At 41.9% G+C, this 22,668-nt stretch overlaps 1 protein-coding gene across 1 annotated transcript in view; it reads left to right on the top strand.

The window, feature by feature from the left end:
* The window catches only part of PAH (phenylalanine hydroxylase), a 70,299-nt gene that overhangs the window by 37,443 nt on the left and 10,188 nt on the right, over positions 1–22,668 (top strand). Inside the window, exons 4-8 of the mRNA XM_023189187.2 lie at positions 85–173; positions 10,722–10,789; positions 15,753–15,949; positions 18,114–18,249; positions 19,622–19,691. Of these exons, the coding sequence (XP_023044955.1) occupies positions 85–173; positions 10,722–10,789; positions 15,753–15,949; positions 18,114–18,249; positions 19,622–19,691 (560 nt within the window). The remainder of the gene's footprint in view (positions 1–84; positions 174–10,721; positions 10,790–15,752; positions 15,950–18,113; positions 18,250–19,621; positions 19,692–22,668) is intronic.

Genomic DNA, 22,668 nt, shown 5'->3' with positions numbered 1-22,668 from the left:
GGGATCCCCACTTCTGATCTCAGCGAGGCCTTTGGCCATGTCCTGCCAATCTGCACTCAGGACTTTGCCTTCTCTGTGTTTCAGTGCCCTGGTTCCCAAGAACCATCCAAGAACTGGACAGATTTGCCAATCAGATTCTCAGCTATGGAGCGGAACTGGATGCCGACCACCCTGTGAGTCCATGGCCCATAGGATGAGATTCTTTCAGTGCCTCTCCTCCACTCCCCTCCCCTCCTCCTACCTCCTCCACTTGGAGCAATGTGCTTGTTCACTTGTCCAACAAACACTTACTGTGTTCCTATTTACACGAGGGCTGGGAAAAATTAGCAAGACATTATTGTCATCATCATTATCATGGTCATTATTATTGTAGGAGCAAATATAAATCACTGTCCAGAAACTATTGTCTCTATATACTAGATCTGTGTGTGCACAAATCATCATTGCTTCTGCCTGTGTACATCTATGGAAGTTTAAATCAAGTGCTTGGTAAACAGCAACCTGTACTAACAGCTCTGCCAACTGCAGGGGGCAGGGGGGAGTGGCGACATTGAAACTGGATCTTAAAAACTGAGTGGGAGATGTTGGTCAGATAAGGAACAGAGAGGGCTTATGGCTGAAAGAACAGTGTATGAGAATACCAAGAGTCCTGGAAGCATCCACAATATTGTGGCAATGACTGGTTGGTGCATTAAGTATGATAATGAGAGATGCGGTTGGGGCAGTGGGTTGGGATCAGATTGTAAAAGGTCTGATAGACCAGAAAGAGGAACACGGACTGGGCCTGTGTCTTGCGGCCATGGGGGCAGGTCCTTTAATGGTTTTTGAGTAGAGGACTGGGTAGGGGAACTTTCATCGTTCCCTCTACTCTGGGGCAGAGGGTCTGGGAAGGAACAGCCCAGGCTGCGGTGACTCGGGGCCAGGTCTCACAGCCTTCTTTGGGGGGAAGGGCCACCGTCCTGTTGCCTGCTCTTTATTCTCTGCCAGGCAAATGACTCTTTGATCTTTAAATGACTTGCAGCCATTTACATTGGTGAAGGTTTAGCAGAACCCAGAGGAAGCGTCTACACTTCCACAGGAGTCTATTTTCTCCTCACATTTATGTGGGTCTTTATAATCAGCAAAGGATGTTCGCAAAGGCCTTTTTCAGGAGGCAAAGCAGATGCTTCCATCTTACAAAACTAGTGAGGCCTGAGGAGCCTGATGACTTTTCTAAGGACCTGTGCTATACTGTGAATCCTGAGAGCTCATGGTGCCTGGAGACAAAGACCTGGCTAGTGGCAGAAATCCAGGCTCTTTTACAGAGGCCAAAGGTGAACTATTTCAGGGGCAAGCTGGCCTTTTGAAATATGAATGATTGATGCTTCTTCTAATTCAAATTGTAAAACCCATCATAGTGGGCTTGAAAACACAGAAGAGCATGAGGAGGAAAATGAAAAGCAACCATAATTTTAGTTACTTCTATTTTTCTCTCTGGACTATTCTGCATTTTTTAAATAATGAGAAAGCATATATAAACAGAAACAAAGGTGAATTTCCTCCCATCTCCCAGACTTCAAAACAGAAAAAAAAATCGCCTATTATCACACTATTCTAAAATAATCAATAAATCAATATTAATATTTGGGTGTGCCTCCATCCTTCCTCCTTTCTCTGTCTCTCTCTCTAAATATATATATATATATATGTATATGTATATATGCACACAATTGTGTGTGGGTGTGTGTGTATACGTGCCACAACTTACTAACCAGCACCCAATTGCAAACGTATAGGAAGTTTGAGTCTCGCCTGTGCATTTTCATGTGAACTTCCAATGACTTCCTTGAATATTAGCTGTGAAATTAAACTAAGTTATATTTAAACTAAGGATAGGAATTACATTTAAGGCTCTTAGTATATATTACTTAAATACTCTCTCTCGCTGAAAACTAAAGGTAAATGTGGGGACTTTTGACCCCCATTCCATCCTCCTGTATACCATGTAGCCTACTCCCAGGAGCCCTGGGGTGCCAAGGTTGCCCCAGGTGGGACTCTGCTATGTGTACCCGTTCAACAGGTCTCTGTCTGGGGCCTCTTAGCCATCAGTTCTGTCCACAAAGCATTTCCAAAGATACTGGTTCTCAGAAAAGCTATCTGTTCACCTCTGACCCCATCCAAGGGGTCTGCCCAGCAGGGCGTTATTCTCCTCTTACCAAACTCCTATCTTCCTGCCCCAAACCAGCATTTTTCCCATTGGTCTCACTCCCTTTTCATTTGGGGCAGTGGAAGACGCCAATACAAAGAGATTGACATTTTTCTCCCTGTATCCTCATGTCCCCTCCAAAGCAGCTGGCACTGGCTTTAAAAGTCTCTGGAATTCATTGGGCTTTAAAAGCCACATCTTTGACTCCCTGCCCTCTCAATGTTATGAATTTTATTGTAAAAATACAGCATATCAGGTACACAGTTCCCTGAAGACGAGGCGCCAGGCTCTCTCTGTTCCTTTGGTTTCTCATCAGATCCCAGGGATGTGGGCCAAGGACAAAGCAAACACTCCAGCGTGCTTTCCCAGAGACCCCGGGGCCCACACGCCTGGCCGCGGTGTGTGACTGCAAACAGAAACCAGCACAAGGAGTGGCGCAGGCAGTGAGTGTTCTTCTCAAAAGGACCCTCTGTTCTCTCTGTCCCATTGCATCCTGTGTAATCTCTTCGTCCCTAAACCCGGCCCTTGGCAGTATGCATGGATGTGAGACCCAGTATCTCTCATCAGGTCCTCCAAAGCAGTCACTTTGAAAAGTGAAGTAAAGGAAGGATTGTTTCCAAGATAGAGGGAAAATGGCCTCTGCCTTTCAGTTTTAGCTAAGTGGGAAAACGAAATAGGAAAGCTAGATTCCCCAGTGACCATCTTGCCTCCTTTTCCCTTCTTTCCCGGTCTCCTTCCTTTCCCCTTTCCCACCTTGCTTGCTTTTTTCCACAAACTTTTATTTAGCTAATGATATTAGGAGCTAATGCTTCTCCAGCATGGTCTATGTGCCAGGCACAATGCTAAATGCTTGGCATTCCTTTTTAAATTTGAATATTATCACTACCCTATGAGGGCTGTACACCTCATTTTCAGATGAGAAGTCTCAGAGGGAGAGGGCCGTGTAGCATCACCTGTACGTGAACTATGTCTCAGGCCATATAAAAGAAAGGGGATTGAAGTGACAGATAAGACATGATCCCTGTCTTCCAGAGGCCTGCAGTTGTACAGTAGAGGGAGAAGGGGTGTTGATTGTTCTCCAACCAGTGCAGGAGGGAGCTGGAATAGCAACTGTAAACTTGGAAGGCAGAATCTAACCGGTTCTACTTAATTTCCATTTCCAAAATGTACTCCCCTTTCTGTCCATGTTGTTCCCTTTACCTGAGAAGTTTTCTCTTGTCAACCTACCTGTTCTTTCCCCACTTGAAAACCTCTATTCATCTAAGGTCTAAATCACATATGTTGCCTCCCTAAAGCCTTCTTCCTGTCTCTTCCCAGACTTAAGTTTTTCACACTGTTACTCCGTTACTATCTCAGAAATGGCAACTATCACATTGTGCTTTATGCTTTGGGTATAGAGTATCAGATCACAGTAAGTTTACTTCTTCATGACTTATAACCTCATGGGAGGCACAAGATACTCTATGCAAGTGAAAGGGCCATATGCATGTTTCCCAAACTATAGTTAAGAAAAAATATCCCATGTCAAAGAGAGAAACTCTGTATTCTATAACCCTACTTCAAATATGCAAATTCCATGATCTCATCAGAAACTTTGGAAAGTCCTGCAAAAATGAAACCCAGTCAATGTAATGTTTCCTTAAACGTATTTACCCATGGAACTCTTTTTAATGAAATGCCTAGCAACATTATCTTCAGTGGTAGTTTTCCATGGAATACAGTTTGGATAATAATTAGCTAAATAATAACTTTAAAAAGTGCATAAATGCCAGGTTTCGTGAGTCAGATAGCATGTGCTATCGTTTCTAAGGTCACTGTGGACTGAAATGGTCAGGGAGGCCTTCTAGAAAGAGGAAGATCTGAGTCTAGCCCTCCAGCAACCAGAGCAAGCTAACTGCTCAGCAAACAATCCCCATATCTCCATGGCTAACCCAATAAAAGTTCACTTCCAATGTGGGTCAGTAAGGGAACTACTCCACACGGTCTTTCAGAACCAAGGCTCCTTCCACCAATGGCTGTACCCTCCTTCAACTCCTTGGAGCCCACTCATTCTGCCAGTGGATGGGAGAAGAAAGAGTGAGAATTGCTTCTGGGAAGTTTTCATGGGCCATGTCTGGAGATGACTCACATCCCTTCAATCAAATTCCATTGAGTAGAGCTCAGTCACATGCCCATTACTAACTGCAAAGGAGATGGGGGAAAATAGTTTAGCAATGTTCTCTGAACAAAGGAGAGAGGACAGATCTTGGGGAGCACTAGCAACCTCTGCCACATAGACCTAAACTCCAGAGCTACCTATTCCAGTTTACCTGGCAGCTGCACTGGAGTCTAGGCTATAGATCTGCAATAGCGGGGGCTTCTTAGTGAAGAAAATATCAGCCAACACAACTGTCCTTCTGTATATATTTCTACTTCTTGACCCAAGTCTTTGAAACTGTTTTTGTTTGTTTGTTTGTTTGTGTGTTTGTTTGTTTTATGGAGTTTCACTCTTGCTGCCCAGGCTGGAGTACAATGGTGCGATCTCAGCTCACTGCAACCTCCACCTCCTGGGTTCAAGTGATTCTCCTGCCTCAGCCTCCCGCATAGCTAGGATTACAGGTCTGTGCCACCACATCCAGCTAATTTTTGCATTTTTAGTAGAGATGGGGTTTCGTCATGTTGACCAGACTGGTCTCAAACTTCTGTCCTCAGATGATCCGCTTGCCTTGGCCTCCCAAAGTGCTGGGATTATGGGCACGAGCCACTGCGTCAAGCCTGAAACTGCTTTTTAATCTTTCAAGGTGTGGACATCAAGTTTCCTGCTCTCCCATAGGAAATTTGTTCTCCAGCAAATTGTCCAAGAACAAGACTATATTTTTCAATACTTTTCTCCTTTTCTTTTCATTTTGCCCACCCAGTTTTCTCCACCTGAGACCCTGTCAGAGTTAATTCTAAGAGTCAGTCAGCTAGTTGAGTCATCAAAGACTTGTTGCATTCTTACTAAGTTGCTCTATCCAAGCATAATTTGCAAAAAGTTAAAAACATAACTGTCATGCAGGTATATAGTGAACACCTGTCAAAGATCCATTTAGCTCATTATTGAGGGAACCAGCAAGATGACAAAGATAGTGCAGAAAAGATACAAGAGACAAAAGTACAGGTCGTCATTGGAAAATAGAAAGCCAGAATAAGATCACAAAGGTGGATGCACAAGTGATTAATGTTCCATAAGGCAGTAAAGCCATAATCATGTGTCTTAGCCTTTCTACTAGACAGAAACAACTTACAATTTGATCATCAAATGAATATTTTGCAACTTATTGGTCTTCTAGAAAGCCAGTATCTACTTTGAAATGGTTGTAACTTTATAAGTAGTAAATATATGTCCCATTAGATCACAGAGTGAGCTTGTGAGACAATCATCTCATATGACATTTAAAAGGCACACAGTAATTTGTTTGCCCTTTTTCCTAGGTTTTGTGTGTGTGTATGTGTGTATATATATATATATATATATATATATATATTTTTTTTTTTTTTTTTTGAGACAGAGTTTTGCTCTTGTCACCCAGGCTAGAATGCGATGGCACGATCTTGGCTCACTGCAACCTCTGCCTCCCAGGTTCAATCAGTTCTCCTGCCTCAGCCTCCCGAGTAGCTGGGATTACAGGCATGTGCCACCACACCTGGCTAATTTTGTATTTTTAGTAGAGACGGGATTTCACTATGTTGGCCAGGCTTGTCTCGAACTCCTGACCTCAGGTGATCTGCCCAGCTTGGCCTCCCAAAGTGCTGGGATTACAGGCATGAACCATTGCACCCGGCCTGTTTTGCATAATTTTTTCAACAGCTTCTACTTGGGGGTATGCTGAATGTGCTATGCTCCGAAAATCCAGTGATATGTAAGAGAGTTTCCTGAGTTTAATCATTATTAACACATGTGAGACCATCTGAAAAGAGAAATATACAGCACACTGAGGGAAACCAATAAATTTTGGAAAAATCCAGGAAGACAGAAAGAACAGGTAGTGACTTATTGATTTCAACAAGTGGGGAAGAGGGTCCCACTCTGGAGCATCCTAGGAAGGCCAGAGTGAGTCAGCACAGGGCTGGACACATAGAGCTGGATCATGTAACACCTTGTGGACCATGCTAAATATCTTGGACAATAGTCTAATAGCAATGAGAAGCCATTGAAGGACTTTTGAGGAGGCGAGTGGCCTCACCAGACTTGCACTTTATAAATCTAATTTGGGCTGAAGTGGAGGGGGTGAGAGGCCACTTACACAGCAGCTACAATAGTCAGGCAAGAAATGCTGGTGGTCGAATGCAGGTGCAGCAGCGAGAATGAAGTCGGAAGGACAGACTCAGATGTTTGAATGGTAGAATGGGCAGAAATTGGTTGCTGGACGTGAAGGAAGAGAGAAGGGGGAAGTAAAACAATAACTCCTAGCTTATGGGCTTGGGCAACTAGGTACATACATTTTTCCAAAATAGGCTTCTTGGCCAATTGTAGGGTGAGCAAAGGGATTAGGCATGGTCGGTAGTACCCTAGTCTACTGTTTGCAAGTCCTCCTTGACCAGTGTCTCTAGGATGGGAATGGCAGCTACTTAACAAATGCCAGTTAGTTTGAACCTTTTGTCTTCTGTGTTCCATCCTTCCCCCAGTTGTCATGAAACATTATGGAAAATGCAAAACACCTCTTGTTATTGGCCTAGCCAATATACACAGCAAGGTAAGAATTCTGTAGATGTTGGTTTAAAAACCCCATGTGGCTGGTGGGGATCACTGACCCATTCCAGAGTATATCGTTTTTATGTTCTGAGCCAGACTTCTCTGTCTTTGGATTTCCTGCCATTTTGCACAAATGCATCATTCTTTGAGCACCTACGATGTGCTCCGAATTTTACTTAATGTGCTGCTGATGTTACCTGAATTAAGCTATACAACACTGTGAAGCAGGTAGGATTGACAGTCTCATTTTACTGATGAGGAAACTAAGGCTGAGAGATAACCTGGCCGCCCCCAGACCATGCTCCTAGTGAATAAACGAATTAGTATTCTAACACAGCTTTTCTGACTTTAAAACCCGTGTTCTCACTAGCCTAAAGAGAGCACTTCTGAGGTTTAACCTTAGCTATGATATTAGGAAATGGTGGAATAAATATCTGTCTACAAGAGTACTCAAGACTTTTCCATATATGTAGTTACCCTCTCCCCTAAACTGACACACACACAAATCATACCTCTCAATACATGCAGACTTCAGTTGATGTCATGACTTGCGTCCTGTAGAACTCTCTCGACTTTCTCCCGTCTTTTCCTATCCCCTCTCCCTCCCCCTCACCACTCCTTCACCAACAATATATTTTCCTGTCAAAACATATTTGGTTACATGCAGTGCAACCAAAATTGCTGCTATTAGTTTAATTGAGACAGGGTGATTATAAATAAATTACATGCAGTGCTACTGAAATTGCTGCTATTAGTCTAAATTGAGACAGGGTGATCAGTCATCACCAACTGTGATTTGATTCAGAATGTGCTCCACATGGACAGCTACAGAGAGGCCCTGTGATCATCTGGTAGCCCAAGGGATGCGAAGCCAAATCCCCAAGAGGCTGGGCTTCAGGCCACAGAGATGTCTGACCACTGGTAACTGAGAAAGCAAAACTCCTTGCAACCTGGTTGGTGGGGGCTCCTTGCAGGCTGATAATGAACTTCTTAGAGACCAGGAGCTGGAAAGGGTCGTGGTTAGAAGCCTTCCCACATGGAAGATCTGTATAGTGCATTATCTGTGTGTGTGTTCCTGTGTACCAGTGTGTGAATCTCCTGCTACTTCACTAACATGGTTTCAGATGGATGTTGAATACTATTTTCTTTATTTCTTATTCTAAAAGAAACCCATTCTCACATTCTCATGTGAATCTCCTGCTACTTCACTAAAATGATTTGAGATGGGTATTTAATACTATTTTCTTTTTTTCTTATTCTAAGAGAAACCCATTCTCACATTAGAAAACTTGAAAAGCATAAATAGTTTTCAAGAATACAACTGTTAATGTTACTTATTTTTCCTACTACCTGGAGGTAACATTTGTTAGAGTTTGGTGTATTTCTTTAATCATTTAATTTATATACTTACATATTTCCTCTGACATAATTGATATATGACATAATTGATAATATCAACTGGATATACAGTATTACATTAGCTTTTATTTTCACAAGTGGAAAATCTTTAAACCACCTAGGCAAGGTACATGAAAGATAAACAATAAAGGCAAATGGGGGTAAGAATTGTTCATGGACATCTCATTCCTAGAAGCAGCATGATGAAGTGGAAATCCATGGACTGAAGGAATTCTCTTTTCTTCCTGGCTTCCTACTTCAGTGCTCAGATCTCAACTTGCCAGCCTAGGCAGGGCCACAAAATCCAAATGGAGGTGCTAGTTCTGTAGTTTAGGGCCTTTAGGCAAATGGCTCCATGGCCTTTATATTCTTCAATTCGACACCAAAATATAGAAATGGACCTTTCTCCAAGGTGCCTTACAGGGTCAGAAATCTACCTATTATCCTTAGGGCCTGAAGAAGGCTATCCACTACTAACTATTCAATAAGAATGGCAAGTGAGAATGACCGTAACAATCAAACCTTAATGACTGACCAATATTACATTTTTATTTTGAGCCCCAAGTATGGAGATGTGGACAAATAAATGTTCTTTGATTAGTCCAGTAGACAGGTTTCTAAAATGGTGTGTTATTGATGCTTGGAAAGTAAATCATGCTGCCCAGTTTTTTTTTTTTTTTTTTTTTTTTTAACCACATCATCTCAAACCAACTTATCTTCACCCAGTAGAAATGAGGCACAACAGTAGTTTTAAGTCCTCAGATTCCTAAGCTTTCTAATCTGTAATTAATGATTAAAAACCATTCAGTGCTCTAGGGAAAGGAAGAGTTTTACTGTGTAATAACCGCATCATAAAATCTTTTCTAAACAGAGTAATCACATTATTTATCTGGGATTTAGCTTTGGAGTAAAATATAAATATGTAGTAGTTTTACTTCACTTTTCAAGTGTGAAACATTTGGATATTTCTATTTTTCAAAATATATTCCAGGAAATAAACTAATTAACTCCTTTCCTCCCTCCCTTCCTTTCTTCCAACAAGTGTCTGTAGTTTTTTTTGTGTGCCAGAATCAATGCTGCAGATTCACCGAAGAAATTACATTATATTACATTGCCCTCTGTGTCTTTACAATTACTGGTAGGCCCTGATATATATATGATATATATATCATATATATGATATATATGATTGATATATATCATATATGATATATATGATATATAGATATCTATATATGATATATATGATATATATCATATATATATGATATATATATATATCAGAGAGAGAGAGAGAGAAACTCTGCCAAAACAAAAATTCAACCAATCAAGCAACCAAAACAAAAGACAATATCTAAAAATCAGGGAATATTTCTCTTTTTAAAAGCTCCTTTAAACATTACACTCTGTGATATAAGCTTTTGTTTTGAATTCACTACTGCCTTGGTTTGGAGGGACAGTGGAGCAGAGAAATTGTGAGCTAAAGTGGTGGATGGAATGGCTTACTGGGAAAGGCTTGGAAGAACCACAGCAGAGTTCTACAGCAATGACATCAGTCTCTTGTGCTACTGAAATTTAGACTGCAATCAACTTTTTTTGGAAAATTATCTTTCAATCAGTTGGAATCCCACTTCCACTCCAAGCACTCAAAGACACACTTAGCCTCTTTTCACTCAGAAATGTGCTGCTTACAAATCACTGGGAAAAGGCTGCCTGTTGAGTCAGCTTCAGAGGAGAAGCCATTATCATCCTTTTTAGGTCCTGAGACAGACTCTCAGTTAGCTAGGCCCCTGCCAGGTTGAAAAGGCTGACAATTACTGATGGTGATCTAAATCCCAGCCTCACCTTCACTATGGCTCCACTTCTCCGAACCACCATTTATTCTGGAAAGAACAGGATAATCATACTCGTCGAACTTGCAAGTTTGTTGTGAGAATTATATGTAAAATCAGTTCCTAGTACTCACAGACGGGCACATAGTATATATTTAATAAATTGTATTTTTAAAAATTGCAAGAGCAATAAGCATGTACCTGCTTGTCTATCAAGAAATTAAAAGGCAGAGCTAGACACATACCTCAATCAGTAATTAAATGGATATTGTATATCTTCATCATAGACATTCATCCTATGAACTTTGCCTAATTTAGCAAGTGTGTCAGTCAGATATGCTGTAGATAAGGTTTCTTTAAGAACAGAGCATGCATGGCTCATGCTAAATCGAAGGAGTTGCTAACCAGGTGTCACTCACAATATCTGGCAGGAGAGCTTATCCTAAGTTTAACCGAGACTTTAGTTTTAGGGTATAACCAAGGGAAGGAGAAATGCACTGTCATGGCTCAAGAGCCCCCATTCAAAGCATTCACAAAGGTAGCAGACCTCCTTCTATGAAGCCTTGAAAATCAGGTGTCTCTTTTCTCCTAGGGTTTTAAAGATCCTGTGTACCGTGCAAGACGGAAGCAGTTTGCTGACATTGCCTACAATTACCGCCAGTAAGTCTGCCTTGCTTGTGGTAGGGAAGAGAGAAAAACACACCCCTAGCCTGTTTCTCCCTTGCCCTCATCCAGTTGAGGATAGAAAATACCAGCATGAAGAGTCCTGCCTTCTGTGTGTGCATGTGTTCACGTGCGTGCGTGTATGTGTGTTGGGGTGTGTTTAAACCCTCCCTTTAATAACATACGATAAAAAACGATTGCTGCTAGACAAAACAAAATTACCCACTGTGCTGGGGCCCTGCTCTCTCCCAAGCTTTGTTGTCTAATTACTCAGTGGTGTCTGCAGTAATTAGAAAAGGCCTCAGTCCTGAATAAAACAGCCTCCAGTCTTCTGCACATTAAACAGGGAAGAAGGAAAGAGAATCATTTACATTCAAGAAGGAGCTGGCTGCTTTACTGAAATAATGAATCATTCAAGATTTCAGGCCAGCCAAACTTCAGCTTTCTACTTTTATCTGGTCTGACCCAGCTGTGAAGGACAATTTTAGGATTTTTTTTTTTTTTTTTTCCTGTCTGAGGTTCTGTGTTCCTCTCCTATCCTATTTTAGCCAAAAGAAAATGCAAATATCAAACATGTTTGAGAAGACAACAGCTTTGCTCCTTTGAGTCTTAAGGAACTACAGAAATGCCACCATGGGAAACTTAGTGTTTTGACAAGTGCTGTTATTGAGTTAAGGGATTAAGAAAAGACATGCACAAGAAGACACGTAAAAGTTGTCCAGAATGTTCATGGCATAGTACTTTGATGCTTTGATAGAATCTCAGGGCGATGGAGAAGATGATGGGCCTTTCTATACTGAATACAAAGTTACTTTCAACATGGAAAAACCTCCAGAAAAAGAGAGGGAAAGTTTTTTTCTGAATGACTTTTGGTAGTGGAAGGATTAAAAAATGTGCTGTCTTTAGTCAGATCTAAGCCCATCTGGGCCTTGGATCCTGCTGAGCAGGATTCACAGAAGATGGTGACCTCCCTCTCTTGACCCCGCCTTTGCCCCAGCGCAATCAGGTGGACACCATCAAAGCGGATGCAGGCAAGAGTCCTTAAGATAGTCAGCAATAACAGATCATATTTGTTATCTTCTTGCTATGTGTCTGGGGACTTTGGTACATGCTTTGTATATATCATTTTGTTTAGCCTTAATAATAATAACTTCTCATTTTTCAGATGGGGAAATCAAAGCTTACAAAGGTTCAGTAAGTTGCCAACATCATGTAGCTAGTATGTGACATAATCAGGTTTTAAACTCAGGTTTGTTGAATTCTAAGGGTATTTTTAGCCACTCTTCTGAGTGTCTGGGGACTCCTAGAAAGTACACTTCATATAATCAAGGAGGAGGTGCTTAGAAAGTACATTCACTTACTTCTGGGTTGCTGGGATTTGGGGAGAGCAGAGACAGATCCTCCTCAACCTCCTTCTCATAGAAATGTGAAACCTTATGAAGAAGAGTGAAATTGGTGAATCACCTCACAATCTTGCATGTTAATCATTTACATAGGTTATTGAAAATCATCTATAGATGGCTGGACTCTCAGAAGTACGTTAAAATTTTTTAGTCAATTTCTCACCTTTTATAGATGAATCCCAGATGATTAACTGATGTGCCGAAGGTCATATAGCTAGTTAAGGGTTCGCCTTTTAAAAAATCCAAAGCCTATTTCAGATCTTACTTTATCTCATGTCATTTAAGCTTTTGGTGCTGTTTTTACCATGTCTTTCTTCTTCAAAATAGTCTCTTACTTCAGGGTCTGATATAGTTCATCCTTTCTTTTTTTATTTATTTTTTTATTTTTTTTATATTTATTTTTTTTTTTTTTTTTTGCAGATTCTACTTTGTGAATTTGCCTACTTAAGTGTATTTGTGACCTGAAAATTGATACTCACTGTACACTTTCACAGTCATTCCCGGACTTGCACAGAGCAGGAGAAAAAATTTGATTCTACTGAGGTGTATATCTCCAACTGAGGTCAAACAAGGCAACACTCTTCCTTTCTGTTTCTACCCTCATTTTGTCAACCTGTGTCCTTTACAACCTGTGTCTGTTTAGTGTCACATTTTTAACATTTTTGTGCTTTCGTTTGTGATTTTGCTTTTTAACAATTGACCAAGGTCTCACTCAGTTAGGAAGCAGCAGAGTTAGAATTGAGATTCTCCTGCTTTTCCCAGGAAAGCAGGGAGTGCTGAGCCACTGCTATCAAGCTTGGGATGAGCAGCACCAATACCTGCATGAAGGGGATACAGCTGTCACTGCTTTAGACTTCAGGGACTGGTGCTAACCAGATTAACCTGCAGAAAAGCGGAATCAGAATCTCAAATAGTTATGTTCAAGCTAAATGGAAGACGCCAGAGTGAAGCACCAAGGCCTCATCTCCTCAGGTTTTCATTTAGATGTCACCTTCTCAGCCATGCTCCTCTCTACACCCTATGCAAAAGTGAAAACCCATTCTGAAACTCCTTATACCTTTGTCCTTTTTTTCTCTGTAGCATTTATCACCATCTAACGGAGTTGTGTTGGCTTTCTGTATCCCTCTACTAGAAATGTGGACTTCATGAGGGCAGCGGTAATTGACTGTTTTGTCACAGTGCTCAATTAACATTTATTGAATGAATGAATTAATCCAAGAGACCATATAAGAGTAAAGATTCAAAATGGTGAATTGGAGGCAGAGCCAGGAATTGTGTCTAGAACCATATGGAAGACTGCTACAACAGGTTTTGATGATATTACTGGAGTGGAGGTTGGGCTTTTAAGTTTTAGCTAGGAATAGATAAAATGAATCATAGGAGCTTATATTTTTCAGCTGCAAAACAACTCAAACATAAAGGAAAGCTCTACTGGATACTATAAATGAAGAGTTTAAGGGGGATCGTTTAGGTTCAGGCAGGTCCAGGATTCAGTGTCTCATTATTTGCCTCTCTGACTCTAGTGTCCTTTGCTTTGGCCTTGCTTTCAGACTTTGGCCTCATTTCTCTTGGAGAGGGAACCTAGCACCTCTAGGCTGATACCTCAACTCAGTTAGAGGTCCTGTCTATTTCCAACAAGGTCAACCACAGTTCTAGCATTGAGTCCACTGACTCTGATTAGGACATAGGCCCGTCTGTCAGCCAGGCACAATGCAGGGGAATGAGGGATTTCAATTTGCTTAGCCTGGTCACATGCCCACTTCTGAAGGTAGGAGTGGAGTCTCTCCTCACCCAAACCTCACAGACTGAGAGGGCATAAAGGTGCTTTACTGATGAATGGGGAACAGATGTTGAGTCCCTAGAACAGCAGGTGTCAACCAGCAGAACATCTTGGTGCTCAGGATGTTACAATCTCTTGAAATTTGTGCCAGGAATAACAGATGCCTTTCTTTTAAAATTAGAATCAGTAATAATGGTAATGGTCAATTATCCAATTGTTAGGATTTGTCAGTACTAATACTAGGTACTTTATACATAGTATTAGACTTAAATTTAAATAGTTACTTATGTTTAGCCCATGTAGCAGCTGCAGATTAAGGCTCAGAGATTTTTGCTGAATTGCCTGAGCCGATACAGCTAGGGAATGGCAGGGCCAAGGATTGAACAGTCTCTGTCTGTTTCCAAAGTCTGTTCGTCTCCTGTATCAGTTCTTAGGCTTGATAATGGCACGTTCTTGGGCAAGAGCTTGCCTGATTTTTTTTTCACCATCACTGCTGGCTACCACAAGACCTTCTGAACTTGTCTGGCTTTCAATACTTAAGCAAAATGCTATCTTTTTGCTTAATCCCTGTCACTCATCTGTAGACAATAACAAAGACTGTGCTCTAATGCGTTTGGATGGGGTACAATGCTGAAAGGGCAAGAAAGACCTAATCTGGAGCCTAATCATGATCCATAATTCTGAGATAAACAGTCTCACTTTGTCCAGGACTCTGTGTTCCTGTTAGAGAAATAGGCCTGCAGCCTAGGGAACAGTCACTGGTCTTTGAAGTCAGGCCTTGTTTGGTTTTCATCTGTTTGTGCTGTTCAGAACACAGCTCATTCCCAGGTGGTTTTCAAAACGACTTTTACAACGAATGACTTTTAAACTATAGTTTGCATCAGAGTCACCTGGGGAGCTTACTAGACTCCAGGTATGTGAGCCTTCCCTTCTCCAAGAGATTCAGGATCTGTGGGGCCTGGCATATGTACTTGAACAAGCTCAGTGTAGAGAAGGTGTAAGGCATTTTATACCTTAGCATGGATTTATAAAATTTTCTCTCCTTTGTTCCAATATTTATTATTTATTTATTTAATTGACAAATAAAAATTGTGTATATTTATGGTGTACAACATGATGTTTTGATATATGTATACAATGTGGAATCTTACTTAGCATGTATTTAAATACCTTTATAACTTCCCAGGAGAAGAAATATCAAACCCAATAAGTGCATGCCTACCAAACAAAGGGGATCTCAGATTCGTGGCCTACATATTAAATCCAGTTCAGCCCACTGGTATAATTGCCTTAGTTAACACCATAAAAATACACTATTTTGCTTTCACTGGACTTAGACTGGTTTAGAAAGGTAATGCATTCTCCAGCTGGCCACCATTCTCCTTATTGCCTTATCTCTGAGACTTTACACCTTTGTGATGCCTGACTGGCCCGTGCAGGTAAGTGAATTTTTACCCTAGGTAAGCAATTAGAGAATTGGAAGAGTAGAAAAACCAAGAGATTTCCTGAAAGTGAGAGCAAATCCTCAATGCAGCCTGTATCATTGCTTAACCAATGTGGTTAACCATTGCTTAGCCAATTTCACATGGGATATCAAAACAGTAATGTTTCCTGTATCAAGATGTGTAATTTTTCTCTTTCAAATAATGTATGAAATTCACTGAAGCAAGTGATGGCAGCTCACAGGTTCTGGCCCCCGACTCCCTCTGCTAACCTAACCTGCGTTCTGCTGTGCCCTTGCCCTGCTTGAGACACCTATTTTGTGCCTGTATTCTAGTGGGCAGCCCATCCCTCGAGTGGAATACACGGAGGAAGAAAAGAAAACATGGGGTACAGTGTTCAAGACTCTGAAGTCCTTGTATAAAACCCATGCTTGCTACGAGTACAATCATATTTTTCCACTTCTTGAAAAGTACTGTGGCTTCCATGAAGATAACATTCCCCAGCTGGAAGACGTTTCTCAATTTCTGCAGAGTAAGTCCACATGAGGGTCAATGACCCTGCAGAAAGTGAAAGGAGGATTGAAGCAGAGGAGAGGGAAGGGGAAGATGCATGTGGAGGCGAATATGAAAACATGTGATTGTAGAAATGCATGCAGGTTGATTCCTCCAGGAAGAACTCAGTTTCACTGTGCTCTGCCTTCCCTCCAGTCTCTACTGTGTTTATCCACTTTCATTCAATCAAACACCTGAGGCTGTGGATTTTGCTGTGTACATGTCCCTGAAAAGTATTTTCTTTCACACTTACAGCCCAAGCTGCTTCACTGAGTTTTTTGTTTTTTGTTTTTTCCCTGTAGCTCCTGCTGTGTTATGAGTTAGGAGTGTGTGTTTGTGTAAGAAATGTGCTATTTTCGGGGATGGTGCCAAGATCCCTGAGCTCTGAGTCTGTGCATTTGGTATGAATCCTGCCTTTGATGCCCTCCAGCTGAGTAAACCTGCCTCAGTTTTGTCATCTGTCAAATGGACACTGTATCAACGCTTTAGCTTTTCCCATAGGGAAATTACGAGAATGAAGTAAGATGCTGCATATGAAAACACTCAGCACAGTCTTGCATATACAGCAGGTATTCAGTGAATTTGGACTGAATTGAAACCTGAGTAGCTCAATAGGTAAATACATTGAGTCGCAGGCCTCTCCATACAGTATATATCCAGGGGAAATAGGTGTTATTCTTTCTGCTAAGAGGATGTTAATTTAGCAAAAACAAAACAATGAACTAACACATATTGAACACCTACTGTGTGCCAGGTAGAACAAGCAAAAGCAGGGAGACAGACTACAGGTTACAAAAGTTTCTATATATCAGAGCTGTGCAGAGATGGGCCACTCTGGGGACAATGAGCCAGAGAAATTACTTGGCAGAAAGGGAAGTTGTAGCCAGGAGAGATTGGGGGTGAGCTAGATGACCTTTTGGGTCCCTTCCACTAGAAAGTCTTTGCTTCTTAGATAAAGAGTGGAGTAAGGGTCCAAGCAGAGTGTACTTCAGCCTGAAGACACAGAGAACAGGGGGGCAAGAGGCAAGGAGATCCCAAAGACTTCTTTAGCTAATTACTCCCATTGCCATGACCAATAATAAGAATAATAAAACAGTAATACTAGCAGTTGGGAAGCTACATAATAGTAATTAAGAGAACAGACTTTGAAGCTAGACCGTCTATGGCTGTGACCTTGAATGAAACCTTTAACCTATCTCTGTCTCAGCTTTCCCATCTGTAAAGTGGGCATAATAAGAGTGTCTACTTCATAGGGCTATTGTGGGAATTAGTAGCACACATAAAGTAGCTTAAAAGAGTGTCTTACATACAGTAGGTAATATAGTGTTAGCTATTATTACCATTATCACTGCCATTGTCGCTATCCTTTAAAGTTTGGAACAAATTGAGAGACAGATACAGGAACCATAGACATGGTGATCAGAGGTCAACTTTAAAATTAAGCGATTTAGAGAATGTGATATAGATGTGCACACAAATGGACTTGCTAATATTTTACCCCTTAATTAGGTAAACTTACCTGGCAATTCATGCACCACAGTCCATTGCATGGCCAAGAGCAGAATGGAATGAGGTCCTCTGAGCAATCAAAAGAGAAAGAGCAGTACAGAAAGAGTTAAATTGATAATATTCGTATTTTCTTCCCAAATACTCCAGTTAGACAGGTCACTGCTACTCATGGGGTGGACTGTGTGAGGTGCAGGACAGAAGCTGGAAGCACTCTATCCATACTCTTACCTTCTGGGAAATGAGGTACAAATTCCCTTTTCACTCTAGAAGCAGGAGAAGTAGAGAATAATTGTTCCACCCTAACAAATGGTCATGAAAGCTAAATTTATTGCATGTTTCCAATGTGCTAGACTCTGTGCTAAGTACTTTATATTCATTAGCTCTTTTTATTCTTTGAACATCTCTAAGAGGTATCTACATTATGCAGATGAGGAAACAGGCTCAGAAATGTGAATTTACTTGATCAGATCACCTAGCTAGAAAGCAGCAAGGCAGACATCTGAAGCCAAGTTTGCCTAGCATCAAAGCCTATGTCCCTGGGCAGTTATGTGTGCTACTCCACTACCTGAAGGTCTCCTAGTGCCTCTGGCTCAGTGGTGAAGAGCTTTGAGTTTTCTTTCTTCTTTGCATCCCAGCTTGCACTGGTTTCCGCCTCCGACCTGTGGCTGGCCTGCTTTCCTCTCGGGATTTCTTGGGTGGCCTGGCCTTCCGAGTCTTCCACTGCACACAGTACATCAGACATGGATCCAAGCCCATGTACACCCCCGAACCGTGAGTACTGTCCTCCAGCTACTAGTTGCCAGGCACAATGAGCACCATCTTTTCCTGCTGTAAGAATGAGATTTGGGTTCATTACTGGCTGGTCCACAGGACTAGTTGTCTAGACTGTTTGCTGGTAGTACTAAAAACAACTCATCTATTCTGGAGATTTCCTCCGTCCAAGTAGATAGACCAGACTGATTAGAGATTTGGGCATCCTGTGATCCAATAACTCAGAACTCCCTTGGCAGTGAGAATAAGAGATCCCAATCAAGTTCTAAAGTCAAAGCTATGAAGTTGCAAATGAGAACAGGAACAAATGGCAGACAAGCTATCTCAATACCTCCTGAGAATACATCTAGATTACTCTTTTTTTTTTTTTTTTTTGAGACAGAGTCTCGCTCTGTCGCCTGGGCTGGAGTGCAGTGGCCGCATCTCAGCTCACTGCAAGCTCCGCCTCCTGGGTCTATGCCATTCTCCTGCCTCAGCCTCCGAGTAGCTGGGACTACAGGCGCCCGCCACCTTGCCCGGCTAGTGTTTTGTATTTTTTAGTAGAGACGGGGTTTCACCGTGTTAGCCAGGATGGTCTCGATCTCCTGACCTCATGATCCACCCGTCTCGGCCTCCCAAAGTGCTGGGATTACAGGCTTGAGCCACCGCACCCGGCCACATCTAGATTACTCTTATCTTTCTTTGCCTAGATTGTGTATGGGGTAGAGGTAGAGAATGGCAGCCATTATGCTTCTTACTTGGGTGTTTAGTTATCCCCTTAGTCTGATAAAACTTACGCAACTTACAAAAAATTCAGTAGAACATCCAAAATTATTTTTCCTTGCCCATAAAGTTCATTGCTACAAATCCAAAAAGACCTGTTCCAAATGGACATAGCACATAAAATATTAAGTAAAGGTAGGTTTTCTTCCCTCACTGCTGTCCACCTCTGGACTAAGAGAAGAGCAGCACTGTTTTTGTTTTAGTTCCCAGTGGAATAGCTGAGCATATTGTATCTGCCCAGGGAAGTCAATACCAGGGAGAAGACAGGATGAGAAGTGTTCATGACTCATAACTTGCTTAGGTATATGGGAGCATGTCCACAGAAATATTAGCTCTTCTGCCCTGTACCCCACTGGGCATACTCCTAAGACCCTTGGCTGCTGTGCCCTGCCCTGTACCTGTCTCTTATTTTTCCTTCCTTTTCTTCTTTTTATCTTGTACCTTGCCTTTTCTGATCCCAACCTCTGCATATCAGTTATTCCTGGGAGAGAGATCATAAGCCTAAAAGAGTTATTTCCATTCTTTCTGCCCATTCCTCACTTGGAAAGACTGAGTCTGGCTTGGCTTAAACCTCCTCCCCTCCAAGCTCTCTGTGCTTTCTGTCTTTCAGTGACATCTGCCATGAGCTGTTGGGACATGTGCCCTTGTTTTCAGATCGCAGCTTTGCCCAGTTTTCCCAGGTAAGGAATGGATTTTTTAGCCTTCTAATTATAGGTCTGTGACCTGAATTTCTCAAATGAGTTGAGCCCAGGGAGGGGCCCTCATGCCCTCTGCAAGAGTGGAAACCAGGTACAGTTCTATGATCCCACCTGAAATGGGTGTGTGGTTCTGGGAAGCTAAATACCCATTTCAGAGATCAAGCATGGTGTTGGTGCATCACTCATCCTCTGAATCATATGTATGTTCTTCAATGTGCTAATCTCATTTTTCCTGCTAGAGCCTTTCATCCATGAAAGCCTCCCCGATGCCCATGCAGGAACTACCTCACCTTCTTCTGATCTCTTAGTGCATTCCCCTCACCTTTTCAGGGCCATTGTAACTTTCTGCCTTGTCAGGCAGTTATTTGTGTATATGTTTGAATTAAGTGAGATGACATTTGCCAAGAATTCAATGCTGAAACCCTGACTTACAGTTAACAAAGAAATAAAAATGAGCTGAATATCTTATCATCATCATCAAAGCGGCAACCCTGCAACCTAGAATTTCATTCATCTTTCACAATGGTTAACAAGCTCAAAAAAAAAAAAATCTTTTTTTTTTTTTTTTTTTTTTATGGCAGGGTCTCACTCTGTGACCCAGGCTGGATTAGAGTGCAGTGGAGTAATCATGGTTCACTGCAGCCTCAGTCTTCTGGGCTCAAGCAGTCCTCTCACCTCAGCCTCCTGAGTGACTGGGACTACAAGCACGTGCTTTCATGCCTGGCTGAATTTTTTAATTTTTGTAGAGACAGTCTCACTATGTTGCCCAGGCTGACCTCAAACTCTTGGCCTCAATCCTCCCACCTCAGCCTCCCAAAGTGAGAAGATTACAGGCAAGAGTCACCACACCTGGCCAAAAAAGAAAGTTTTGGGCCGAGTAAAATAATTCTACTAATTCTCTCCAGGCACTGAGAGGCAGCCTAAAACCATGGTTTGGTAGCTGGGATCATGAGAAGGTTGAATGGTGTTCTGATGTACCGAGGCTCCAACCCTGCCACTAACCAGTTGTATGACCTGGGGTTACATTATCAGCCACCCTGTGCCACCTTTTTAATAAATGTGGATCGGTCAAAAGCCCTTTCCACCAGCCAGCTTCCTCACAAAGAAGCATAAGGATCAAATGGAATGACCTATGAGCAAATGCTGAGCCAAGTATTGGGATTTCAGAATAATGGGATCATGTGTGAATTTAATGGGCATTTTCCCTTAGCTGGAAGAAATAAACATTCCCACGGTCAAATAAAGAAGCTACCAGTAAATATTTGAAACAAACAAATAAAAAACTGGAATTTATTGCTTGCTAAGTGAGGGAAAACTGTACTTGTAAGATGCAGCCTCTCTAAACAAAAGGAAAAATTACTTTTATGTGAGGTTTGAGGAATTATGGAGTTCAAAGATTGTTGGACTTTTGGAAGTGGGAGTGTTTAGGGATTAGTTGAACTTTAACTGTAGAAGCATCACCAATGACATTCAGAAGTGTGGTTAGGCTGCCAAGATATCTTTGCTTGGGACAGGTTTAAAATCTGGATTTGTTACTATGGCCCCAAACAATCAGTTTTTCCTTGAAGAATAGGAAACTTTTATTCTTACCACTAGAAGCTAGTTTATGAAGTCAGAGGCTAAATGGCAGTCCTTCTTAAGCCATTTCCACTTGGGGAACCCCACAAAAGAGTGGATGGTTACTCAAGTCAACAAACAGGAGCTCCTGGGGCATCAGTGTCACATGGTTCCAATTTTCATCTGGATGGTCCCAAGGCAGCGAGACATGTTGAAAGTTTCCTGAGAACATTCCTTGTTAAACAGAGGCAGGACTTGCTTCCCACTATAGTACACGATGGAGTGGAACAGGGATGTTGGGCCCCTTGTTGTAGGCAAGCTCTAGGCTCACAAAGAATAGTGACTAAGAGAACAAGGCGTCATTTTGGTCTTGGATTTATCAGTGGTTTCTAGTTGAATTGAGACTGTGGTATGTCTGGGCAGGTGGATGGATTGGAGATGGCTGAGGGTCAGGAGAGCAGATCCAGGCTAAGAATTTGAATTTGATTCACTCTAAATCAGAAAGCATTTTATAAGCCTAATCCGAACCAGGCTCTGGACTTGGCCCAGGGAGTGATACAGAGATACAGATCATGTAGCTTCTTGCTTCAAAGTGAGTCTAATCATAGTCTTCATCTCTGTCTACACCCACTCCTCTGGTGATCTCACTCAATTCCATTGCTTTAAATACCATCTCTACTCTGATGATGGACACATTTATATCTCCAGCCAAGACTTCCATCCCAAAATTCAGACTTACATATTGAACTGCCTGTTCAACATCTCCCCTTGGATGTCTATAAGAAATCTCTATCATCCTGTCCAAAACTGAGTTATGGATCTTCCTTCTCAAACCTTCTCCAGGACAGCTTTTTCTCTATCAGTTCACAGGAACTCCACCCTTCTAGCTGATCAAACCATAAGCACTTTGGGACATTACCAGCTTCTTTCTCTCTTAACCCCACAACGAATCTTCCAGAAAATCCTGTGTGTTCTACCTTCAAAATATGTGTCGAGTCTGACCATTTCAGTTATGTCTACTGCTACCAACTTGATCTCAGCCACTATCATTTCTCATCCTGGTGACTACAGTAGCCTCCTCATTGGCCCCGTCTAGTGGTCTCTACCCTGGCCTCCTCCAGTCTCCTGGTGTCCCATTTACCCTCAACCTCTCCAGTGTCCTGGTGTCCCATCTACACTCAGCCTCCCCAGTCTCCTGGTGTCCTGTTTACCATCCACCTCTCCAGTCTCCTGATGTCCTGTTTACCCTCCACCTCTCAAGTCTCCTGGTATCCTGTCTATACTCAGCCTCTCTAGTTTCCTGGTGACCTGTCTACCTGTCATCTCTCCAGTCTCCTGGTGTCCTGTCTACCCTCCACCTCTCCAGTGTCCTGGTGTCCTGTCTACCCTCCACCTCTCCAGT

The sequence above is a fragment of the Piliocolobus tephrosceles genome, chromosome 10 (genome assembly GCF_002776525.5).
Source record: "Piliocolobus tephrosceles isolate RC106 chromosome 10, ASM277652v3, whole genome shotgun sequence".
Lineage (NCBI taxonomy): Eukaryota > Metazoa > Chordata > Mammalia > Primates > Cercopithecidae > Piliocolobus > Piliocolobus tephrosceles.
This window is presented reverse-complemented; position numbering and strand designations above follow the sequence as displayed.